This window comes from Halichoeres trimaculatus, unplaced genomic scaffold (assembly GCF_033239565.1).
Source record: "Halichoeres trimaculatus isolate MK-OKI-2021-1 unplaced genomic scaffold, fHalTri1.1 fHalTri1_scaffold_16, whole genome shotgun sequence".
NCBI lineage: Eukaryota > Metazoa > Chordata > Actinopteri > Labriformes > Labridae > Halichoeres > Halichoeres trimaculatus.
This window is the reverse complement of record NW_027437194.1, coordinates 3,400,613-3,419,579: the sequence shown is the minus strand read 5'-3', so window position 1 is coordinate 3,419,579 and position 18,967 is coordinate 3,400,613. Positions and strand designations below refer to the sequence as shown.

The following is an 18,967-nucleotide window of genomic DNA, read 5'->3' as shown; positions in this document are numbered from 1 at the left end:
CTGAAGGCTTCCGGTCAGCAGTAAAAGTTTTGCATGAAATTAAAAGATACAAACATTAAACAATTTATAGCCGTCAGAAAAAAAATATTACAATACAGAATCTTAAATTTAATTGTAAGCTTTTATGAGCATCATGTTTTAGTTGTAAACTCCGGGGATATAACACTACCAGTCTGTGCGTCTTTGGTCATGCTTTTATTTTGAAAGGTAACACCACCTCCAAAAACAGGCATGTTCAAATAATTTGGGAAACTTAACACACCTGTACCTTCCTAATGCTGCATTCAAGTACTACTCGTAATTTTTCCTCCCACAGCTTTAATTCGCAGACATCACTGCATAGAAGTGACTTCCGCACGTTTCAAAGATGTTGTCAACGCACAATGAAATCTTTGTAAAACCCGAGAAGGTTGGTTGGATAGTTACTGTCGAGCGTCTGCTTTGATTATGCAGTTGTACATACATAATTTAAATATTTTATCAGATGCAAACAAATCATAAAATGTTACGTGAGATATGACGATAATTTTTTTTTCTAATGTAAATACATGCAGACAACTTTCCGACTGCTTTATGTTGCATTATGACTTTTGAACTGGACTTTATTGGTTTTAATTGATACGCTATAGGTATACCAGATGTTACGAGGGGGGGAAATCACGATAACAACTTAAAAAAAAAAAACAAAAAAAAAAAACAAGAGTGATCTTTGGCTGCTAAACATTGATTATGAACGATAAAATTTTAGTCAGAACGATTAAAAAAAGGGAAAGAAATTAGAAAATGTGTGTAATAACGGTCTAACTTTACAAAGCTACGACGCGACGTGATCTGCAATCCGATTCGTCAGTAGATATTTTTGCCTCTTTCACCTTTCATCTGATTGGTGGAGAAAAAATAGCGAACCAGCATACGCCTCCTCCTATTGGCTGGTGGGTGTGTCAGTATTATTGCGTTTCCACAGCGTCCTACCTCCTAGCATTGGGCTAGAGTGCGGCTGCTACAGTCTGTGACACAGGAATGCCCTTTTCTCACGACCTGGATGCCCACGGTATGTACCCGCAGAAGGGATGTATCATAATTAATGCTTTTTCTGGGCTAGTCACGGACACACTGAAGCTTCCGGTGTGTCGGGCTAACAGCCCTACGGTCACTTAACGGTTGACGGGATGATGTGAAGTGACAGATGAGCACGGCTAGCTCAGTGTGCTAACTTATGTTAGCATTGCAGCTTGTGGGACTTCAGTGAGCCAGATCATTGATAGTTTGGCTTTTCATTCATCCACATTTCACAGACACAGTTAAGAATAGCGGTTTGTTTCACCAAAATGAAATTTAAAGCTCTATCAGTGTCCCTCCATGGACTTAGCCACCCGGTGTGCTAACAAGGAGCCTCCAGTAGCTATCTATTCACAGCTGGCAGCCACTCGATAACGAGTCTTTTCCCCCCGTGTCTGAAAAGTGAGTGTTTGCTAAATGTGTTTTTGTGTATTTCATAAATCAGTCAAAGCCTGTCACACCTTTTTGTCACGTGCACGAGGTGTAGGCCAGTCGGGTTCACTGGCTGCATACCAGACAGAGTAGATAGGTAAGTAGCTGGCAGACACTCAAGTTACTCTGCTGCTTAACACTTAATGTGAGCTTTATTTTCCCAGGTTAACCCGCTAACATTTACGAGTCTAATCCTATTCTCCCTCGAGTTTCATTGCGTTTCTGTTATGTTGATTACCTTTCATTGATACACCAACTTCCGTACATGTTATTAAGCAGCAGTAAGTCCTTTACAAAAGGAAAGAGACAGATAATAACAACAGTGAGTCAAATAGAAACTAAAACATCACAGAGGGTGGTTGTACAAAACACTTCACAACAGAGTAACGTTTATAAAATCAAGGTCAGATCAATACCAGAAAAATAAATGAGGGCTTACATCAAATAAATGTAAAAAGTATAGATTGATAAAAGAAAAAAAGCTAAATAAGATCAGAAACAGTAAGATAACTGTGGAACTCTGTGAAAAGATATAGTTAATTAGAGGTTTTCCAAGTAATAGTCACATTTAAGTATCAGTACTGGACATGAGAAGCAGTTGAATTTTCATAGATTTCTGAGTAAACCTGAACAGAATCATATTTATTTTCAGTCAAATACACTTTTTAATGTAAAATGATGTTCAAAAAACATTACTGCATTTCGAGTAAGCGATGTTTTCAAGGCGCCAGTACCAAATCCAAGTTTTTCAAGGGCTGTTAGTGATTCTAGTTGTGGGTAGGTGACACTACATGCTCATTCTCAAACTCGCTCTGGTGTTGGTGCTTGCTTGAGGTGATAGTAGAGGCTGTTCACAACTGCGCTCGTATCCACACTTCTGTTGGATTTTATTTAAGCTTAAATTCTTCATCTAGTGGGGCAAGCAATCCTGTCTCTTCTATATTGCCTGATGTGAGTCTGGCATAACCCTTGTCCGTGTTGTCTGGTGTTACAAACTGTGATAAAATGCATTTTGTATCTCAACATTTTTGGTCTGGGTGAATACTAGATTCTGATTGGCTGCAGGGTGTAAGATAAAACATGTTGTGGGACACCTATGCAAAATTTCCCGGTCTAGTAGCCTGATTGTTCTATATTACTGTGCTGGCTAAATTGCTCGTTGGTAACCATGGCAACAGAACATACAGTAACATACGTTATTTCACAGTTTCTTTATCACAACATCAAGACAGTAGACTAAACAGTTTTCTTTGGTGACTTTGATTTTCTGAAAGAAAATTTCCCATGATGCTTTGTATCACATAACATAACAACTGTAGGTTCTTTGGCCAGAGCTGGTTCCCTTGGCAACACGTCACGAGAGATATTAAATAGTCCACTCAGCTGCTTTTTGTATAGAATTTAGGATTATAATGGGAAAAACAACATTAATGTTGAAATAACTGATTTAGTATTTATTTCTTTTGTGAGTGACCATGGTATGAGTGGGATAATGCTCCCCGAGGTGTCCGTTATCAGAAACGAATGGACTTTGCATCCATACATAATTAACGCTAGTTAATACACATGTAATGGCAGCAATAATTGAAACAACGCAGTCCTGTCATTAGGTTAGACATACTTCTGTCCCAATCACATCCTGGAGAAGGAGGCTTGTCTATCAGATAATTCCTGAAATTCATGTCTTATCCGTCTGCAGGGTGATTAAAGCAACAGTCATCAACAGGACCAGTCTGGAGCCGGAGCATGGCTGACGACAGGTGGCCCGTCAGAGAGCCCTGAGCTGGCTGATCTCACAGCGAAGAGGAGACCTCGTTCAGGGTGAATGTGAGCGGTGGCCTGGAGGCGTTTCTGATTAAGAACATGTCGATGAAACAACCAGAGGGGATGTCCATCGCTCAAGCGTTGGCCATGACTGTGGCGGAGATCCCTGTGTTTCTCTATTCCACGTTCGGGCAGGTAAATACTCTGTTCACTCACAGCTCAAGCTTGTTTTGGTGATCGCTAACATCCATCTCCTCTCTTTCAGTCCATTTTTTCTCAGCTGAAGCTGACGCCGAGCCTAAAGAAAGTGTTGTTCGCAACAGCGCTGGGCAGTGTGGCTCTGGCGCTCACGGCTCATCAGCTGAAAAGGCGAGGGAGGAAAAGGAAGCAGGCCACGATGGGGAAGGAGGTCCAGAAGACTGTGGGGATACCTGAGGCACTGCTGAAGACAGGGAGGCCCTCATCATTAAAGAGAGGTGTGGAGGATTTATCACCAAGAGAAACATCTAAAACTGCACGTTTGATGGATGGTCGGAGAATTAACCTTTATTTCTTCGACAGGTCAGTTCACGGGTCGGCAGATGATGAGTCCAAGCACTCGAAGCAACGACACCATGAGTGGGATTTCTTCCCTCGCCCCTAGTAAACACTCGAGTTCCTCACACAGTCTGGCATCGGTGAGTCTTTCAATCTGCAGCTGATTTTAGCACGTTTCCATCAATCCACACCTTTCTAATGTTCCCTTTGTGTGTGTTTTTGTTCATGTCCGGCATAGATGCGGGTCCCAAGCTCTCCTAATCAGTCTGCTAATCCACCCACCCCCTGGGAGGCAGAGCCCGTGGCGGAGGAGTCGGGGGCAGTGGAGGACGCGAACGCTGAGAAGCTCTATTTAATGGGTTTGTGTTCGCTATCTCTGCTGCTTCCTCGTTATCATTACCTGAAGGCTTATTTACACGACCAATCGTAATCTTTGTGTAAGCTCACGTCTGTGTATTTACTGCTCTGGACTCTCGGACCCTCAGTGTTGTTAACATTTCATTAATCTTTATCATTTACCTCGATCTTTAAATCCCTCCTGTTTTTTAAAAATAGCTTTATCCTCTTTTCCTGTCAGGCATGGAGCTGTTTGAAGAAGCTCTGCAGAAGTGGGAACAGGCTCTGAACATCGGGCACCACACACACTCAACCTCCAGCAATAACAGCCTGGCTCTGCAGGGGGCGGCATGTGCAGATTTCTCCATGGTAACAACCAAACATCACACACTTACACACACTTACACTCCGCTTAGAAGTTTTTAACACGGTGGGCACACTTTCCACAGTTCATACAGTGTTGTTCTTGTGATAAAGTTGATAGTTGTTGGGCATCGGCAAAGATGATTTGGCAAATCTTTAACAGGAGCAACCCACAGACTCAGCTCTGCTGCTCAACCCAGAAAGGGCCTCGATTCAAAAGGGTCCAATAATTAGTTGTTGTTTTTTTTAAACTTTGTTTTTATTTTTTCATGGAACAAAACATAAATAGATCTCTGGCATATCTAAGAAAGAAGGTCAAGCGCTTTACCAATGATCTCTTTCCATTCTTCAGTAGATGGAGGTTGCTTGTTGAGCCAATTTCTTGTTTTTTTGCAACTGGCTAACAAAATTTGTACCAAGTATCTTCCAACAGCCACCAAGCTCAGGTCTATTAGTCTGGGATTCTTTGACATAAAATGTAGAGCGGCCTCTTTCTTCTTGTGAAGATTTATAGACTTTTGATATCAGTTTTCTGGTTAAATTACCCTCGTAAACTTCCAGAAATATCTTAATCAGATTTAATCCTCTCTCTGTTGTGAACTTAATATTTTTGTCAAAATAATTTCATATTTGAAGGTATCTATAAAATCACTTTTTTGTAAGTTATATGTTTCTTCATAGGCAACACAAATCCCCGCCACCAAACACAATATAAAAAAAAACCCAGAAGAATAACCACATCCCTGTAATATGTTATATGTCAAAGTCTATAACCTAAAACCTAGGAAAGAAACAGGCTTAATATACTCTACACAGGTTTTTTAATGGTATTCTTTTGCAAAGAAACATTGTTGGAACAAATAAACACCAACACCACCAACAGAAAATTGCCTAACTTCATGTCTTAGGTTAGACATTGGCCGACAGGCGTAAAAATGTAGATCTCTATTGTTATAATATTCCATTTTGAACTTGAGTAGATCATTTTTTAAAACAATACAAGTACCGCCTACCTCTCAGTCCAGTTTAACTCATTGGCTGTCAGACAATCTTTCAAGACCCAAATAATCTTATTTCCTAAAACTCTGTAAACACCAAAACTACTGAAGAAGAATAGACTATTCTCTCATGTCTCTCTTCCTGTTTTTGATTTAAAAAAAAACGGACAAATGTACTTTTTTAGATTTAGATCTCGGGCGCTGCATCCTTTGATCTCTGTCGTCTTTTCTCACGATGGCGCCACTCTTTCTCTCTGAACTACTGCGACACATCCTCAGTTGGAGCGTGAGCTGCCTGAACTTTTCTGAATTGCAGCGTCTCGCTATGTCACTGTCATCTCACATCTTCTCCTCATATCCATGCTGAGCTCTCATCCAAAGAGCACACCACTCTGACCCACAGTAGTTTACGAGCAGGATTTTGATTGACAAGCTCCCGGTCACAGCTGACCTGACAGTTGTTAAGGCTGAGACAGGCGGCTGATTGTAGACTGATTTATTAAAGTATATTAATGGAAAGTTCCCAAAGAGTGGACTGTAAATACTGAACTCCTGAAACAGAGATGATGTCAGACTCTGGACTAAGGGGAAAACAAACAGGACTGTTGCTCAGTAGTCCAAATCCCTAATTATGTGAAATTAAATTCAGCGTTTTATTTGGAAAATCAAGTGAAGAATCCAAGGTGTTGAAGTTTCTGGAGTCTGTGATGGTTTGGGTTTCTGTGTGGTCTCCCAGTGTTGGTCCTCTGTGGTCTACCAAGTCCAAAGTCCACGCAGACATCCACCAGGAGATTTTAGATGCTTCATCTTTTGACAGGCTTTATATTTTGATCTCATTTCCCCAGCAGGACGACACCTGCCGACACCGCCAAAACTACTGTCAAAGGGTTTTGCGGATGTGACTCAAGAGGTGTCAACCAATACCCCAACTGAGCACTTTCAAATTTCAGACTGAAAGATTTGACTTTACATATCATGGATTCACTTTTTGAATTAAATTACAATTTAAAGTATGTTTATTTTATTTATTTTTACATGTATTCTGAATAATTCACCAAGTTTACACATTTGTTGCAGGTTGAAGTTCGTAACAAAGTGTTTGCTGACAAACTGGAGACGTTACTACACAGGGCATACCACCTGCAGGAGGATTTTGGCAGCAGCATCCCAACAGACAGCGTCCTGGCAGACTTTGGTAATAAGTTTGAAGAAAACTACCAAACTGGCGAGGTTGTATTTGTGTCGTGAGGAGCATGAGATGCAGATTGTTTTTCCTGAAGCGGTGCATGTTGTTACCTCTGCTGAGTATTTCTGTGTCTGTCCCTCCCTGGTAGTTAGCTCCTGTGTTGTGTCTTTAGCAGAGAGTGAAGGAACTCTTATCTTGCCTACAGTGGAGAGTTTCCACCGACTGCAGGACGACGATGCAACGACAGTTACCTCTGACGACTCCTTTTTCTCGGCAGCTGAGGTTAGCTTCGTTCCCGTGCATGCACTGATTTATCTCAGAAGAGTATTCTGGTCTGCTGCTTTCTATTTAAAGTGGAGCGTAGTCTGAGGTTTGTCGATGTTTGGTCTGTGCAGCTTTTCGATGCCATGTGTCTGGGAGACGTCTACCAGCCACTTAAGCCGGCAGCTCTCTATGAAGAAGCCTTGTCTCTGGTCCGGGAGGGCAAAGTGGCTTATAGGTCTCTAAGGTAACTAAGGAGTATCAACTGATGCTAAATACTTAAAGCTGAACTAATCAACATGGGTCACTACCGAGTGAAATACCCAGTGAGAGTGATCCCTCTGCGCTGATGGCGTTCACTCTGCAGGGTGTTTTCTCGCCTTGAAGCTGAACGGGAAAGTTTTACCTGGACAGGCAGAAAGAAACACATGAAAGGGAGGCATTAGTTCAATTTCAAAATAGAACAAAATCATAAAAAAAAAATCAAACCGCTCACATTCACAAGGTTCACGCCTTTTCTGACAGCACCAGAAGACAATAGGGGGGATATTTTTAATAATAATCTCAAATAAAGAATTCATATAGATGCTAGAAAATAAAAAGCTTGAAGGAGATGTCAATGTAGCTTCTGCTTAATTTCAAAATAAAACACTATGTATGGACTCCTGAGAGTTAAGATATGAGATTTTGATTGATGATAAAAATATTAAGAACTACAAAACAGACACAAATCTGGGATTTATTTCGACTGCAACAGGACTTTAAGGTTATTGCTGTGTCAGAGGGTATATATTTGTTATTTATAAGCACATTAAAACCTTACATATTTTTTTAAATTAATTAATTAATCTTTTTTTTTTCAATTATTCATTTATTTTTGATTTTTTATTCATTAATTTAACATTTTCATTCATTTATTTAAATATTTTTATTCATTTATTTTAAATTTTAAATTTTATATTTATTCATTATTTTCCATTTAATATTATTATTTTTATTTTATTACTTTTATTATTGTATTTTATTATAACCGATAATTTTATTTTAGCCCCTTTTTTTTCTTTCTTGCCTTTTTTACTCTTAGTCACAGGCGTATATGTTTGCAAGCATAAATGTGTCATATTTTTAGAGGTATATTTTTATGTATTCATGTAAATGCATATGTATATGTAATCATATACACACACACACACACACACACACACACACACACATACACTGTATTTTTATATATATATATATATAATAAAATGACATTTTTTTTTCTTTTCTATTTCTTATGCATTTGTGAGTTTGTGCATCTACGTGTGAGGATGTATGTGTATAAATATGTTTGTGTGGATGTATGCACATAAAAAAATGTATATGCATTTCTGTAAAGATATATATGTAGATATATAATAATTATTATAAGAAAAACTATTATTATCATCATCATCATTATTATTACTTTTGTTTTATTTTGTTTATTGTTCCAATGTCAGAGATTATATCATAAAAATTATATTATAAAATGGTGCTTTTTTGGTTTACAGGAACAATGTGTTTTATGGTGATATGATAAAAAGAAGGAAAAAAAACTAAAAAAATGAAATAAAATTCTAGGTAGTCTTCACGCTCAACAAATGGTAAAAGCACTAGTGTGAGGGAATAATATCCAAATGAGAAGCAGATAACAACAAGAAGGCTCTGTAGTATATCTGTTGCTAGAAGTCATCTAGAAGTAAACAGCTCACAGTTATGGTGGCCCTCTAGTGAAAAACAGCATTAAAAAAGAATGCAAACACAAAAGAGAGCAAAAACATAAAAGAAATCCAAAAAAGAAAAACAAAAAACAAAATGATAACATGAGTTTATATGCATACATTGGTAATGAAGCTGATGCTGAAGAGTTAAAAACTGCTGAGTCATTGACGGTGACAGACCTCAAACTTTATGACACAGTCAGTGTTTATATCAAACAGCCTCTGTGAACTCATCGTCTCCTTTCTGTTGTTTCCAGGACTGAATTACTTGAATGTTTTGGCGACCAGGACTTCCTCGCCAAGCTGCACTGTGTGAGACAAGCATTCCAGGTCTGTTTAAGCTCAAACACAACAACTCCTTCTTTTTATATTCACCAAAGGCTTTGCTTTGTGTTTTTGTCTTTTGAAGCAGTTTTATAATGTTTTTAAATCAGGAAAACTTATCAGTCTGAAAGGGTTTACTCTTAGATCATGGATTAATTAGATCAACGTGGTTAGTGAGGCTTTTAATGCACTGAAGAAACTTTGAACATGAGAGAAAATAATTCCCCTCTTTAGTCATGGCGACACCAGCTCTGTGCAGGTGAAGTCGTAGCTCCCACAGGAAATGACTCAGGTTTCTTTAGCTCAGGTAGCATCCAGGCTCCAAGGTCAGATCAGAAGCAGCAGGAGGAGAGGTGACTCAGAGTGTAATAAACTAGTTTGACGTCTCTCCTCTACTTTCTGCTCTGAAGGTGATGATGAAACCCTGATCGTAGCTTTCTCCTCCTCAGATCCTGTTGTTAGATGAGACTCACCGCACATTTTTCATGGAGACGGGAAAGCAGATGATCACAGGCTTAATGGTGAAGGCAAACAAGGTAAAACACCACTTATATGCATCCTCACTTATCATCTCCTGATTGGATTAGCAGAAGCTTTAGGGGCCATGTTTGTACGGTTGTAACTGAACAGTCTCTGTTTATTTTTGTTTCGTTTTGTTTTTTTTTCATGCAGAGTCCTAAAGCCTTCCTGGAGAGCTACGAGGACATGCTGCTGTACACTCAGAGGGAGGAGACGTGGCCCGTCACCAAGATGGAGCTGGAGGGACGAGGGGTAAGAAACTGAATCTGATGTTTTACCAGAAAAAACTGACACACATGTTAACAGTTTGTTTTGGTATTTATTTTTTCCACTTGGTTGTTTTTTTGGTTTATTCATAGGAAGAGGGACACTCAGGCAGATCACATGAACTTGAGATTCTCCGAGACTAACCTGAATTAAACTTTAACAGCAGTGTGGAAACAAACAGTCAAGTTCAACCCTCTTTAATAAATTACAAATGTAGCAAATGAAAACAGGCCTCCTTTATAAATAAACACGGAAATAACTGGAAAAAAAAACATAAAGTAAAATGTTATTTAATTTCGTCTTACAACGATTGCACTACTCCTCGTTTATCTCCTTTCATCTCTAGTATGAACAGAGTTTCTGTCGCTCAGAGACTCCTCACAGCTCTCTGAACTCATATCCAACAAAAAATAATGTCAGATATTTGCTGATGAGCTTCTTTTACAACTGAAGAGTCATTTCTGTGAGATCTGACGCTTTTTTTTAACCAAACTGCTGTTAAAGGTTTAAAAACTTACAGTTTTAATAAATTTTAACTTCTCTAATTCTATATCAACTCATTTTTTGTCTTTTACCGAAAACATTGCCAGTCTTATCCCACAGTAAGACATCCAGGTTATTATTTAACTCAAGTTTTTTCCAACCCGGCTTATAAACAAAGACTAAAAAAAGTAGGGATGCTCCATATATTGGTATCAATAGCAGTATTGGACGATATTTACTCATTAGCTGCCATTTTCAGAGCATCTTGAACGATCTTTCAAGACCCAAATAATCTTGTTTTCTCTGACCATGTAAACCAAAACTACCTAAGAAGAGTGGACCCTCGTCTTTTATGTCACTCTTCCTGTTTTGATCCAAAAAACAAACAAAACATACTTTTTTGATCGCATCCATCTTGGGCGCTTCATCCTTTGATCCTCTCCATGGTCGTCGTTTCTTAGGATTGCGCCGCTCTTTCTCTCTGAGCTACCTCAACACATCATCTCTGATTGTTTTTGTTTTGTTTTTATACCAATATTGATATTGGTAAATATCCGTATCAGCCAAAATTTTCATATCGGTGCATCCCTAAAAATGAGGGACTTGAATTTGGGAGGAAAAAAAAAAGATTTCCAAACAAAAAAATGACATTTTTTTTCTCCCACCTCTAATTTTCAGACACATCCTATCAAATGAAACCACACATTTAATGGCTTCCTTTGACAATGCGGCAGAAACACTAGAGTCTGATATCAGAAAAGACACGGAGGATGTTCTAAATATCAAAATAAAATTTAAGATCGATGTAAAAACATAAAAGTCAAGATTTTATTATTTAACAATATTAATATTTATGATTAAATATGAAAAAAGTACCAAAAATTGGTACAATTGATTACTGATGTACCAGACATTGATATTCTATTGTTTGAAATGTGAAAGGAACCCATCCCAAAACAAAAGAGTCAACACTCAACTTCACTCACCCACTCTCTACATTGCATTGCATTAACGTAATAATAAATTTCTAATTCATTGGAAACTGTTTCGATAACAATTATAATTTCCTCTATATTTGTTTATCTCATGTCTGATTTATTTACACACCTTAAGGATTATTCTGACCCTTGTTTTCCTCAGTTTCTCTTTGGCAACTGTGCAACTTTTTCCATGACATTATCACAACATGAAACCACAGGCCTGAATAAAAACATGATTCTACACTCCCTCCATTTGTCAGCTCCAACATGATCTTTTAACCAACAGGCAGTGTGTTTTATAACAACTGATTCAGCTTTGAAAGAAACAGAATCCTCAGTGTTACACTGACCCCTGCAGGTGGTGTGTATGAACTTCTTCGACATTGTGCTGGACTTCATCCTGATGGATGCCTTTGAGGACCTGGAGAGTCCCCCGTCCTCTGTGGTGGCCGTGCTGAGGAACCGCTGGCTCTCTGACAGTTTTAAGGAGACAGTACGTCTGAACACGTTTACACAAACACAACACGGCTTCATCATGTTAATGTGTTTGCTCATGGAGCTCTGCTCTTGTCTCAGGCTCTGGCGACAGCGTGCTGGTCGGTCCTGAAAGCCAAAAGGCGTCTTCTGATGGTGAGTTTGAAAACTTTCTTTCCTGTAGAGTCATCATACAGCGTAAATATCTTTTTTTTGTGTTCTGATGTGGTCACATTGTATCCTCTGTTTCTCATTAAAATTATTATTATTTCTTTTTTCTGTGAATATTCCTTTTTTTATTTTATTTTTAAACTATTATTGTTAATTTTTTTCTGTGAATATTCCTATTTTTTAAATTTTAATTTTTTGAATTTTTATTATTAATTTTTTTCTGTGAATATTCTTATTTTTTATTTTATCTTTTTAAATCATTATCATTATTTTTTTCTGTAAATATTCCTAATTTTTTTTTTTTTTTCAAATTATTATTATTTCTTTTTTTGTGAATATTCCTTATTTTTCTGTTCAAAATGATATTTTTATTTCTTTTTTTCTGTGAATATTCTTTATTTTATTTTATTTTGTAAATTATTATTATTTATTTTTTTCTGTGAATATTCCTATTTTGTATTTTATTTTTTTATTATTATTATTATTTTTTTTCTGTGAACATTCTTATTTTTTATTGTATTTTTTAAATCATAATTTCTTTTTTCTGTGAATATTCCTTATTTTTCTGTTTAAAAATAATATATTTTCTTTTCTCTGAATATTCATTTTTTAATTTTTTTTAAATAATAATAATTATTTTTTTCTGTGAATACTCCTTTTTTTCAATTATTATTTATTTTATTTTATTCTTTTTTTTCTTTATATATATTTGTATTTTTAATATCTTAACCTTTTTTATATTCTATGTGCATTTTCATTATTTTCTTGCACCAACACATCAAGACAAATTGTTGTATATGCAAATGTTCTTGGCAGTAAAACCTGATTGTGATCTTTCTTTCTACCTGCACAGGTCCCCGATGGTTTTATCTCACACTTCTACGCCATATCAGAACACGTGAGCCCGGTTTTAGCTTTTGGGTTTTTAGGACCCAGGCAGCACTTAAGTGAAGTGTGCACAATCTTCAAGGTGAGAGCACACACACATCTGAGAGACAGTTCACACTCTTAAATTCCCATCACTCATCCCTCCTCTTCCTCTTCCTCTTCCTCCTGCAGCAACAAATCGTTCAGTACCTTAAGGATATGTTCGACCACGACAAAGTCCGTTTCACCTCAGCTAACTGCTTGGCCGAGGACATCCTGAACCTCTCCCACCGACGGAGCGAGATTTTACTGGGCTACCTGGGAATCGACAGCCTCATGGAGCTCAACGGCGCCCTGCCCAGAGACACTGAGAGGTCCTCAGAGCCTGATAAAGAGGACTACGCTCACTGAGGGCTGGCCAGTCGGAAACGGAAAGGGCTCGCAGCTCGACATCTTCATTCCTTAAAATCACAAGACTCTTCATGCGTGTTGGACGATACTCCCACAGAATCTGCAGGAAGAGGGAGACTGCTGGATGTGACCCCATCGCTCGTGTTATCAGCTGCTGTCAAGCATCAGAAATGCCTGCTGTAGTCATGTGACCTCTGAGGACTTGTCTCTGCCTTGTTTCCGTGACATGGACACTTCATAAAAACACACCTGACAAAAGCTCCTGACACATCAAGACTGGGCCTTCTTCACTGTTATCACTCCACACAGGACGAGTCTTTGTAACCTTCGTTTGTTTGTCTGACTTTCGGGCATCACGGTCACTACAGTCTGCTGAAACTGTGCTTAAGGTTTCTTTTTTATTAAACAGGGAAAGATTTTTGTAATGATTCCTGGAAAGACGAGTGCTGCTTGATGAAGGATGTGATGGATTTTTGTCTGCTCTAAAAACTCTTAGGTCCTCTTAAAACTGAAGAAGTTGATTCAATCAAGAACGCTAGGATGCCAAAAGAATGCAGTAAAAAAAAACGTTCAATCTTAAATAGGACAATGAAAAATCAGCTTCGCTAGCTAACATGCTCCACATGTGAAAGTGTCAGTAAATCCTCAGATATTAAGATAACTACGTCACTTTTAGGTGGCATACATGTCTGATTCCATAAATTCATCTGTTGATAGCATAAAAAACTAAATAAGGAGATAAGTATCGCAGTGCTTAGCGCTGGATTTGTGTTGACAAACTCTTCAAATCATCAAATTATTAGCCGAAAAAGACTGAAATGTTTGTGCCTAAAATATACAACTTCAAGAAACATAAATAAATTGAAAAATATAACTTTTTTTCTGGCACAAAAAATCTTCCCAACCATGACTTTTCAACTTGATCTAGCTCTAAACAAGAAATAAACAAATAGCATGTTCTGCTATGCATGTTAGCTCAATTTGTTGTGTCTACCTCTGGTATTTTAAAGCTCCTGTGAGATTTTTTTTTTATTTTCTAATTTTGGTGTCCCTTGTAGTCAAAGTCACCTTTGCCATTTTTGTCCTGCACATGTCTAATTGGAATTTCTTGACACAAAATGCATATTAGCTGCATAAAGTTGGTCAATTAGCCTGAAGCCTACCCCCCGCAGGAGCTCACAGGAGCTTTAACTTGGCATTTAAAGGAATCAGATAGGAATACAATTTGGCACAAAAAAAATCCTGAGTGTAGCTTTTCAACAAGCTAGCTACAAGCAGTAAAAAGGGAACAAGTGGCATGTTGTTTATGCACGTTAGCTTAATGTTTATTCTTACGACTGGTCCTTTAAAGCTCCTGTGAGAATTTTTTTTTTTTTAATTTTCAAATTTTGGTGTCCTTTGTGGTCAAGGCCATCTTTGCCAGTTATGTCCTGCACATGTGTAATTGGGATTTCTTGACATAAAATGTGTACGTACTGCTTATGGTCAGTCAATCAGCCTAGCGCCTACCCCCCACCACAGATTTTAGATGCTAAAATTAACCATCTAAAAGAGCCACTCTTCTTGTTATCCACATTTTTTCCTTTTTTAGGTCACAAACAGACATTCATGCTAGTTGCAGTATGTTTAACAAACAGCTAAAAAAAAACTCACAGGAGCTTTAACTCGGCATTTAAAGGAACAGCTCGGATGCTGATAGGAATAAAATTTGGCTTTTTAACAAGCTAGCTACAAGCGGTAAAAAGGGAACGAATGGCATGTTGTTTTATGCATGTTAGCTTAATGTTTATTCTAACGACTGGTCCTTTAAAGCTCCTGTGAGAATTTTTTTTTCTGGTTTTTGCTGTCCCATGTTTTCAAAGCTACTATTGCTGATTTTGTCCTTTCACATGTGTAATTAGGGTTCCTTGACACAAAATGCACAAAGGCTGCATTGAGTTTGTTACTTTCCCTGACACCTACCCCCCGCCAGTCATAAAAAATAACAAGAAAGAAGTAGCCACTTTTTTTTTTTTTTTTTCATTTTTTGGGTTGTTTTAGGTCAGAAAGAGGCACCTGTGCTGATTTCAATCTGTTTCACAAGCAGCTAAAAATCTCTCACAGGAGCTTTAACTTGAAAGAAAAGCCCAGATGCTGTTTAAACTGTTACTACATAAGATCCACTATCCTCCATTACATTAGCTACATGCTCTCAAAATTTCAAGACGTTTCCCTTAAAGAGACTTTTTAAAGAGTGCCATTTCTTAGCTTTAGCATTTTTTTTGTTTGTTTCTGAAGTTATTAACACCTATGATGAAGAACTTGGACGTTGTACAGTTTGACTGTAACAAACCTTATAAGTGCACTGATAAAAACCTTTTGTTTCCTCCCATGATGTGAAATTAGAGATTTATCCTTTTGCAGGTATAATACCAATACCCTTGAAATACTTGTCTGGTTGAAAACATTTATGTAATATTGGAGGTCAAATTGTCTTTGAAACTTGGTGTGACAGACTGTCAGAAGAGTGCTCATCGGTGACTGATCATTTATTGAAATAATATTTATTATAAATGGCATTGGGAGGACAGAATGTATGCTTGTTGCTGCCTGCATAAATGAGATAAGGGAAGAAAATCCTGTCAAGTATTTTCACTTTCATACAAACAGGGACGACTCATATTTGTTGTTGTACTAAAGGTGTGTGTTTCATGGTCTTAAATATTTAAGACCAGCTTTTGCTGCGACACATTCAAAAAGAAAATCAGAGCTTCTGCCACCATGATCTATTTCACACTGTCCTGGCTGTAACAGTCAGCTTTTTAGGATTATTTTCTGTCCATGTGTAAATCTTTTTACAGATGTCTTCTTAAGATGAACGTGCAGCTTTTTATTTTCCAAGTATTTTGCACTTTATCCAAAAAGCAGGAAGAAACAGGAATGTCCCTCCTTGAGTAATCTATTAGAGTTTAACAAACATATTGAATTATTTATTGCATCTTATGACTAACTGTAGAAAATAGAGGATAATAACTGTACAGTAGAGAACTATCTTTTCCAAAAAAAAAACAAAGTGTAATGGAAACGATTGATTCCATCCAAAGCTTTAGTTTTTCATCCTTGAAATGTTCATCAGTTTTAATTTTTACCATGTGTGGTGCGATCCCTAACGACATGCAGTGGAATAAATCCCCCCTCTTCCTCGTTATTGTGGTTAAAGATTATATTTGCGAGTATGCATTGTACAGGTTAATGCAGTTATGCAAATGTCAAGTCTTGTGTTCACACATTAGTCTGCTTTTCCCGTGTTCTGGGGGTAAATGGATTCCTCAAACAGCCTTTGCATGAAAACTCTGTAGATTTCCTGAAATGCATTAACAGGTGTATCCCTACCACACAAACACCCAGGCTTAGCTCACCTTGTCGTTGTTAGTTTTGGAAACATCAATTAGAAATAAGCTCTCGAGAAACATGTAATCATTGGATTAAAATTCCTGCATTGAATCTGCTCTCCTTCCAAGCGTACATTTAATCCAGTAGAGGAATCTCAGATGGCCAAAATGTGAGAAGAGTGATTGCTTTATTTTATTTCCAAGTCACTGCTGTACATTACAAGTGTCCTATTCATGCCTTTTGTCTTTTCTATTGTTGATTTACATGTAAGCACAAACTGTAAATTAATTTGATTCTCCATGTCGACTGTTATTTTTGGTTATTAAACATGTTTATTATGCCTTTTCCCACCTATAAGGTCTCTTTTTATTTATCTTCCACCAGAGATCACATTATGTAGAAACATAACATTTGTATTTGTGATTAAAGATTACGTTCTTGTACCTGATATAAAATGAAAATAAATATAGATTATTTTCATTAAAGAGTCCCTCAATAAAAGTAAATGAGTGAAATGATGATCAAGAGTAATGTCTTTACGATACAAAGGTTTTTTTTCTTGTGTTCTCTATAAACTTTTTTTAAAGTTCACTCTTCTCTCTCCCTGCACTTTCTCTTTTCTCCCCCTGAACTATCACTCTTCTCTCTCCCTGTATTATCACTTTTCTCTCAACCTGCACTCAGGCTTCTCTACTTGCAGTACCACCCTTCTCCTTCCCTGGGTTATTACTCTTCTCTCTCCCTGCACCATCGCTCTTCTCTCTCCCTGCTCTCATTCTTCTCTCTCTCTGCCATGACACTCTTCTCTCCTTGCATAATCACTCTTTTCTACCTGCATAATCACTCTTCTCTCTCCCTGAACTGTCACATTTCTTTCTTTATGCAGAATTGCTCTTCTCTTTCCCTGTACTATCACTCTTCTCTCTCCCCGCTCTCATTCTTCTCTCTCCCTGCATTATCACTCTTCTCTACTTGCAGTACTACTCTTCTCTCTCCCTGCATTATCACTCTTCTCTATCCCTGCACTCAGTCTTCTCTACATGCAGTACCACTCTTCTCCTTCCCTGCATATTTACTCTTCTCTACCTGCAAAATCAGTCTTCTCTCTCCCTGCTCCCATTCTTTTCTCTCCCTGCATTCACTCTTCTGTACTTGCAGTACTTCTTTTCTCCTTCCCTTCATTATCACTCTTCTCTCTCCCTGCACTCAGTCTTCTCTACTTGCAGTACTAGTCTTCTCCTTCCCTGCATTATCACTCATTTCTCCCTGCATTATCACTCTTCTCTCTCCCTGCACCATCACTCTTCTCTCTCCCTGCACCATCACTCTTCTCTCTCCCTGCACCATCACTCTTCTCTCTCCCTGCACCATCACTCTTCTCTCTCCCTGCACCATCACTCTTCTCTCTCCCTGCACCATCACTCTTCTCTCTCCCTGCACTCAGTCTTCTCTACGTGCAGTACTAGTCTTCTCCTTCCCTGCATTATCACTTATCTCTCCCTGCATTATCACTCTTCTCTCTCCCTGCACCATCACTCTTCTCTCCCCCTGCACCATCACTCTTCTCTCTCCGCGCTCTCATTCTTCTCTCTCCCTGCACTATCACTCTTCTCTACTTGCAGTACTACTCTTTTCTCTATCTGCATTCACTTTTCTGTACTTGCAGTACTTCTCTTCTCTCTCCCTGCACCATCACTCTTCTCTCTCCCTGCTCTCATCCTTTTTTCTCCCTGCATTCATTTTTTTGTACTTGCAGTACCACTCTTTTCCTTCTCTGCATTATCACTTTTCTCTACCTGCACTGTCATTTTTCTTTATGCATGATCACTCTTCTGTCACCTGTTATTATTGCTCTTCTCTCTCCCTGCACTATCACTCTTCTTTCTTCATGCATTAGTACTCTTCTCTCTCCCTGCACTCACTCTTCTTTACTTGCAGTACTACTCTTCTCTCTCCCTCACCCTATGACTTAATCAGAATCCAGATAATTGGAGCCACAAGTGGTGATGAACAGGCCCGGCTTGCAGCTACGACTAACCTCCAGTAGGTGGAGAAACAGTTCCTGACAATCCATAATTAGTCTCTTGACCAAAGTCTGATGAATTCTGTTGGAGAGCAGACTGGACTATTCAGCACATTCAGGCATGAAGTGGTTGCCATAGAGATTATGACTTTAAAGCCATTTTTACTCAATCTAACAATATTTTTTCATGGAATAATCAATATTAAATGTGAGTTGACCAATAATTTGGTTTATTGGCAGGTATCAGCATGTAATTGATGTCATGTCTTGGATTTTTTTAGTGTTACAGCCTATATTTCCTCAACTAATTGTTCCCTTTTTTACCAAACACTGAATATTTATTAAAGGTCACCTTTGTCTTTCACTTAAGCTCCTACAGAGCGTCTGAAACAGGA

The 18,967-nt window shown here is 38.1% G+C and overlaps 1 protein-coding gene across 3 annotated transcripts; it reads left to right on the top strand.

The window, feature by feature from the left end:
• The first annotated feature begins 971 nt into the window (after positions 1 to 971).
• miga2 (mitoguardin 2) lies at positions 972 to 17,035 on the top strand. Of its 3 annotated transcripts, none has more exons than XM_074690770.1 (16): positions 972 to 1,051; positions 3,191 to 3,450; positions 3,521 to 3,731; positions 3,817 to 3,932; positions 4,031 to 4,151; positions 4,370 to 4,497; positions 6,567 to 6,684; positions 6,881 to 6,957; positions 7,071 to 7,183; positions 8,939 to 9,011; positions 9,455 to 9,541; positions 9,678 to 9,776; positions 11,613 to 11,747; positions 11,831 to 11,884; positions 12,753 to 12,869; positions 12,959 to 17,035. In XM_074690770.1, the coding sequence occupies exons 2-16, from the start codon at positions 3,355 to 3,357 to the stop codon at positions 13,175 to 13,177; spliced, it is 1,764 nt and encodes a 587-aa protein (XP_074546871.1). In that variant the 5' UTR covers positions 972 to 1,051; positions 3,191 to 3,354; the 3' UTR covers positions 13,178 to 17,035. The 3 variants fall into 3 exon arrangements, with proteins under 3 accessions (XP_074546871.1, XP_074546870.1, XP_074546869.1); XM_074690769.1 differs by having other exon boundaries at positions 6,851 to 6,957; XM_074690768.1 differs by having other exon boundaries at positions 6,848 to 6,957.
• The last annotated feature ends 1,932 nt before the right edge of the window (positions 17,036 to 18,967 follow it).

Excerpts from the sequence above, each read along its gene's own strand:
- miga2 (XM_074690768.1), top strand. The coding sequence starts at position 3,355 with ATGTCGATGAAACAACCAGAGGGGATGTCCATCGCTCAAGCGTTGGCC. Across the intron at positions 9,012-9,454 it reads GTGTGAGACAAGCATTCCAG|ATCCTGTTGTTAGATGAGAC; the intron begins GTCTGTTTAAGC and ends TCTCCTCCTCAG. Across the intron at positions 12,870-12,958 it reads AAGTGTGCACAATCTTCAAG|CAACAAATCGTTCAGTACCT; the intron begins GTGAGAGCACAC and ends TTCCTCCTGCAG.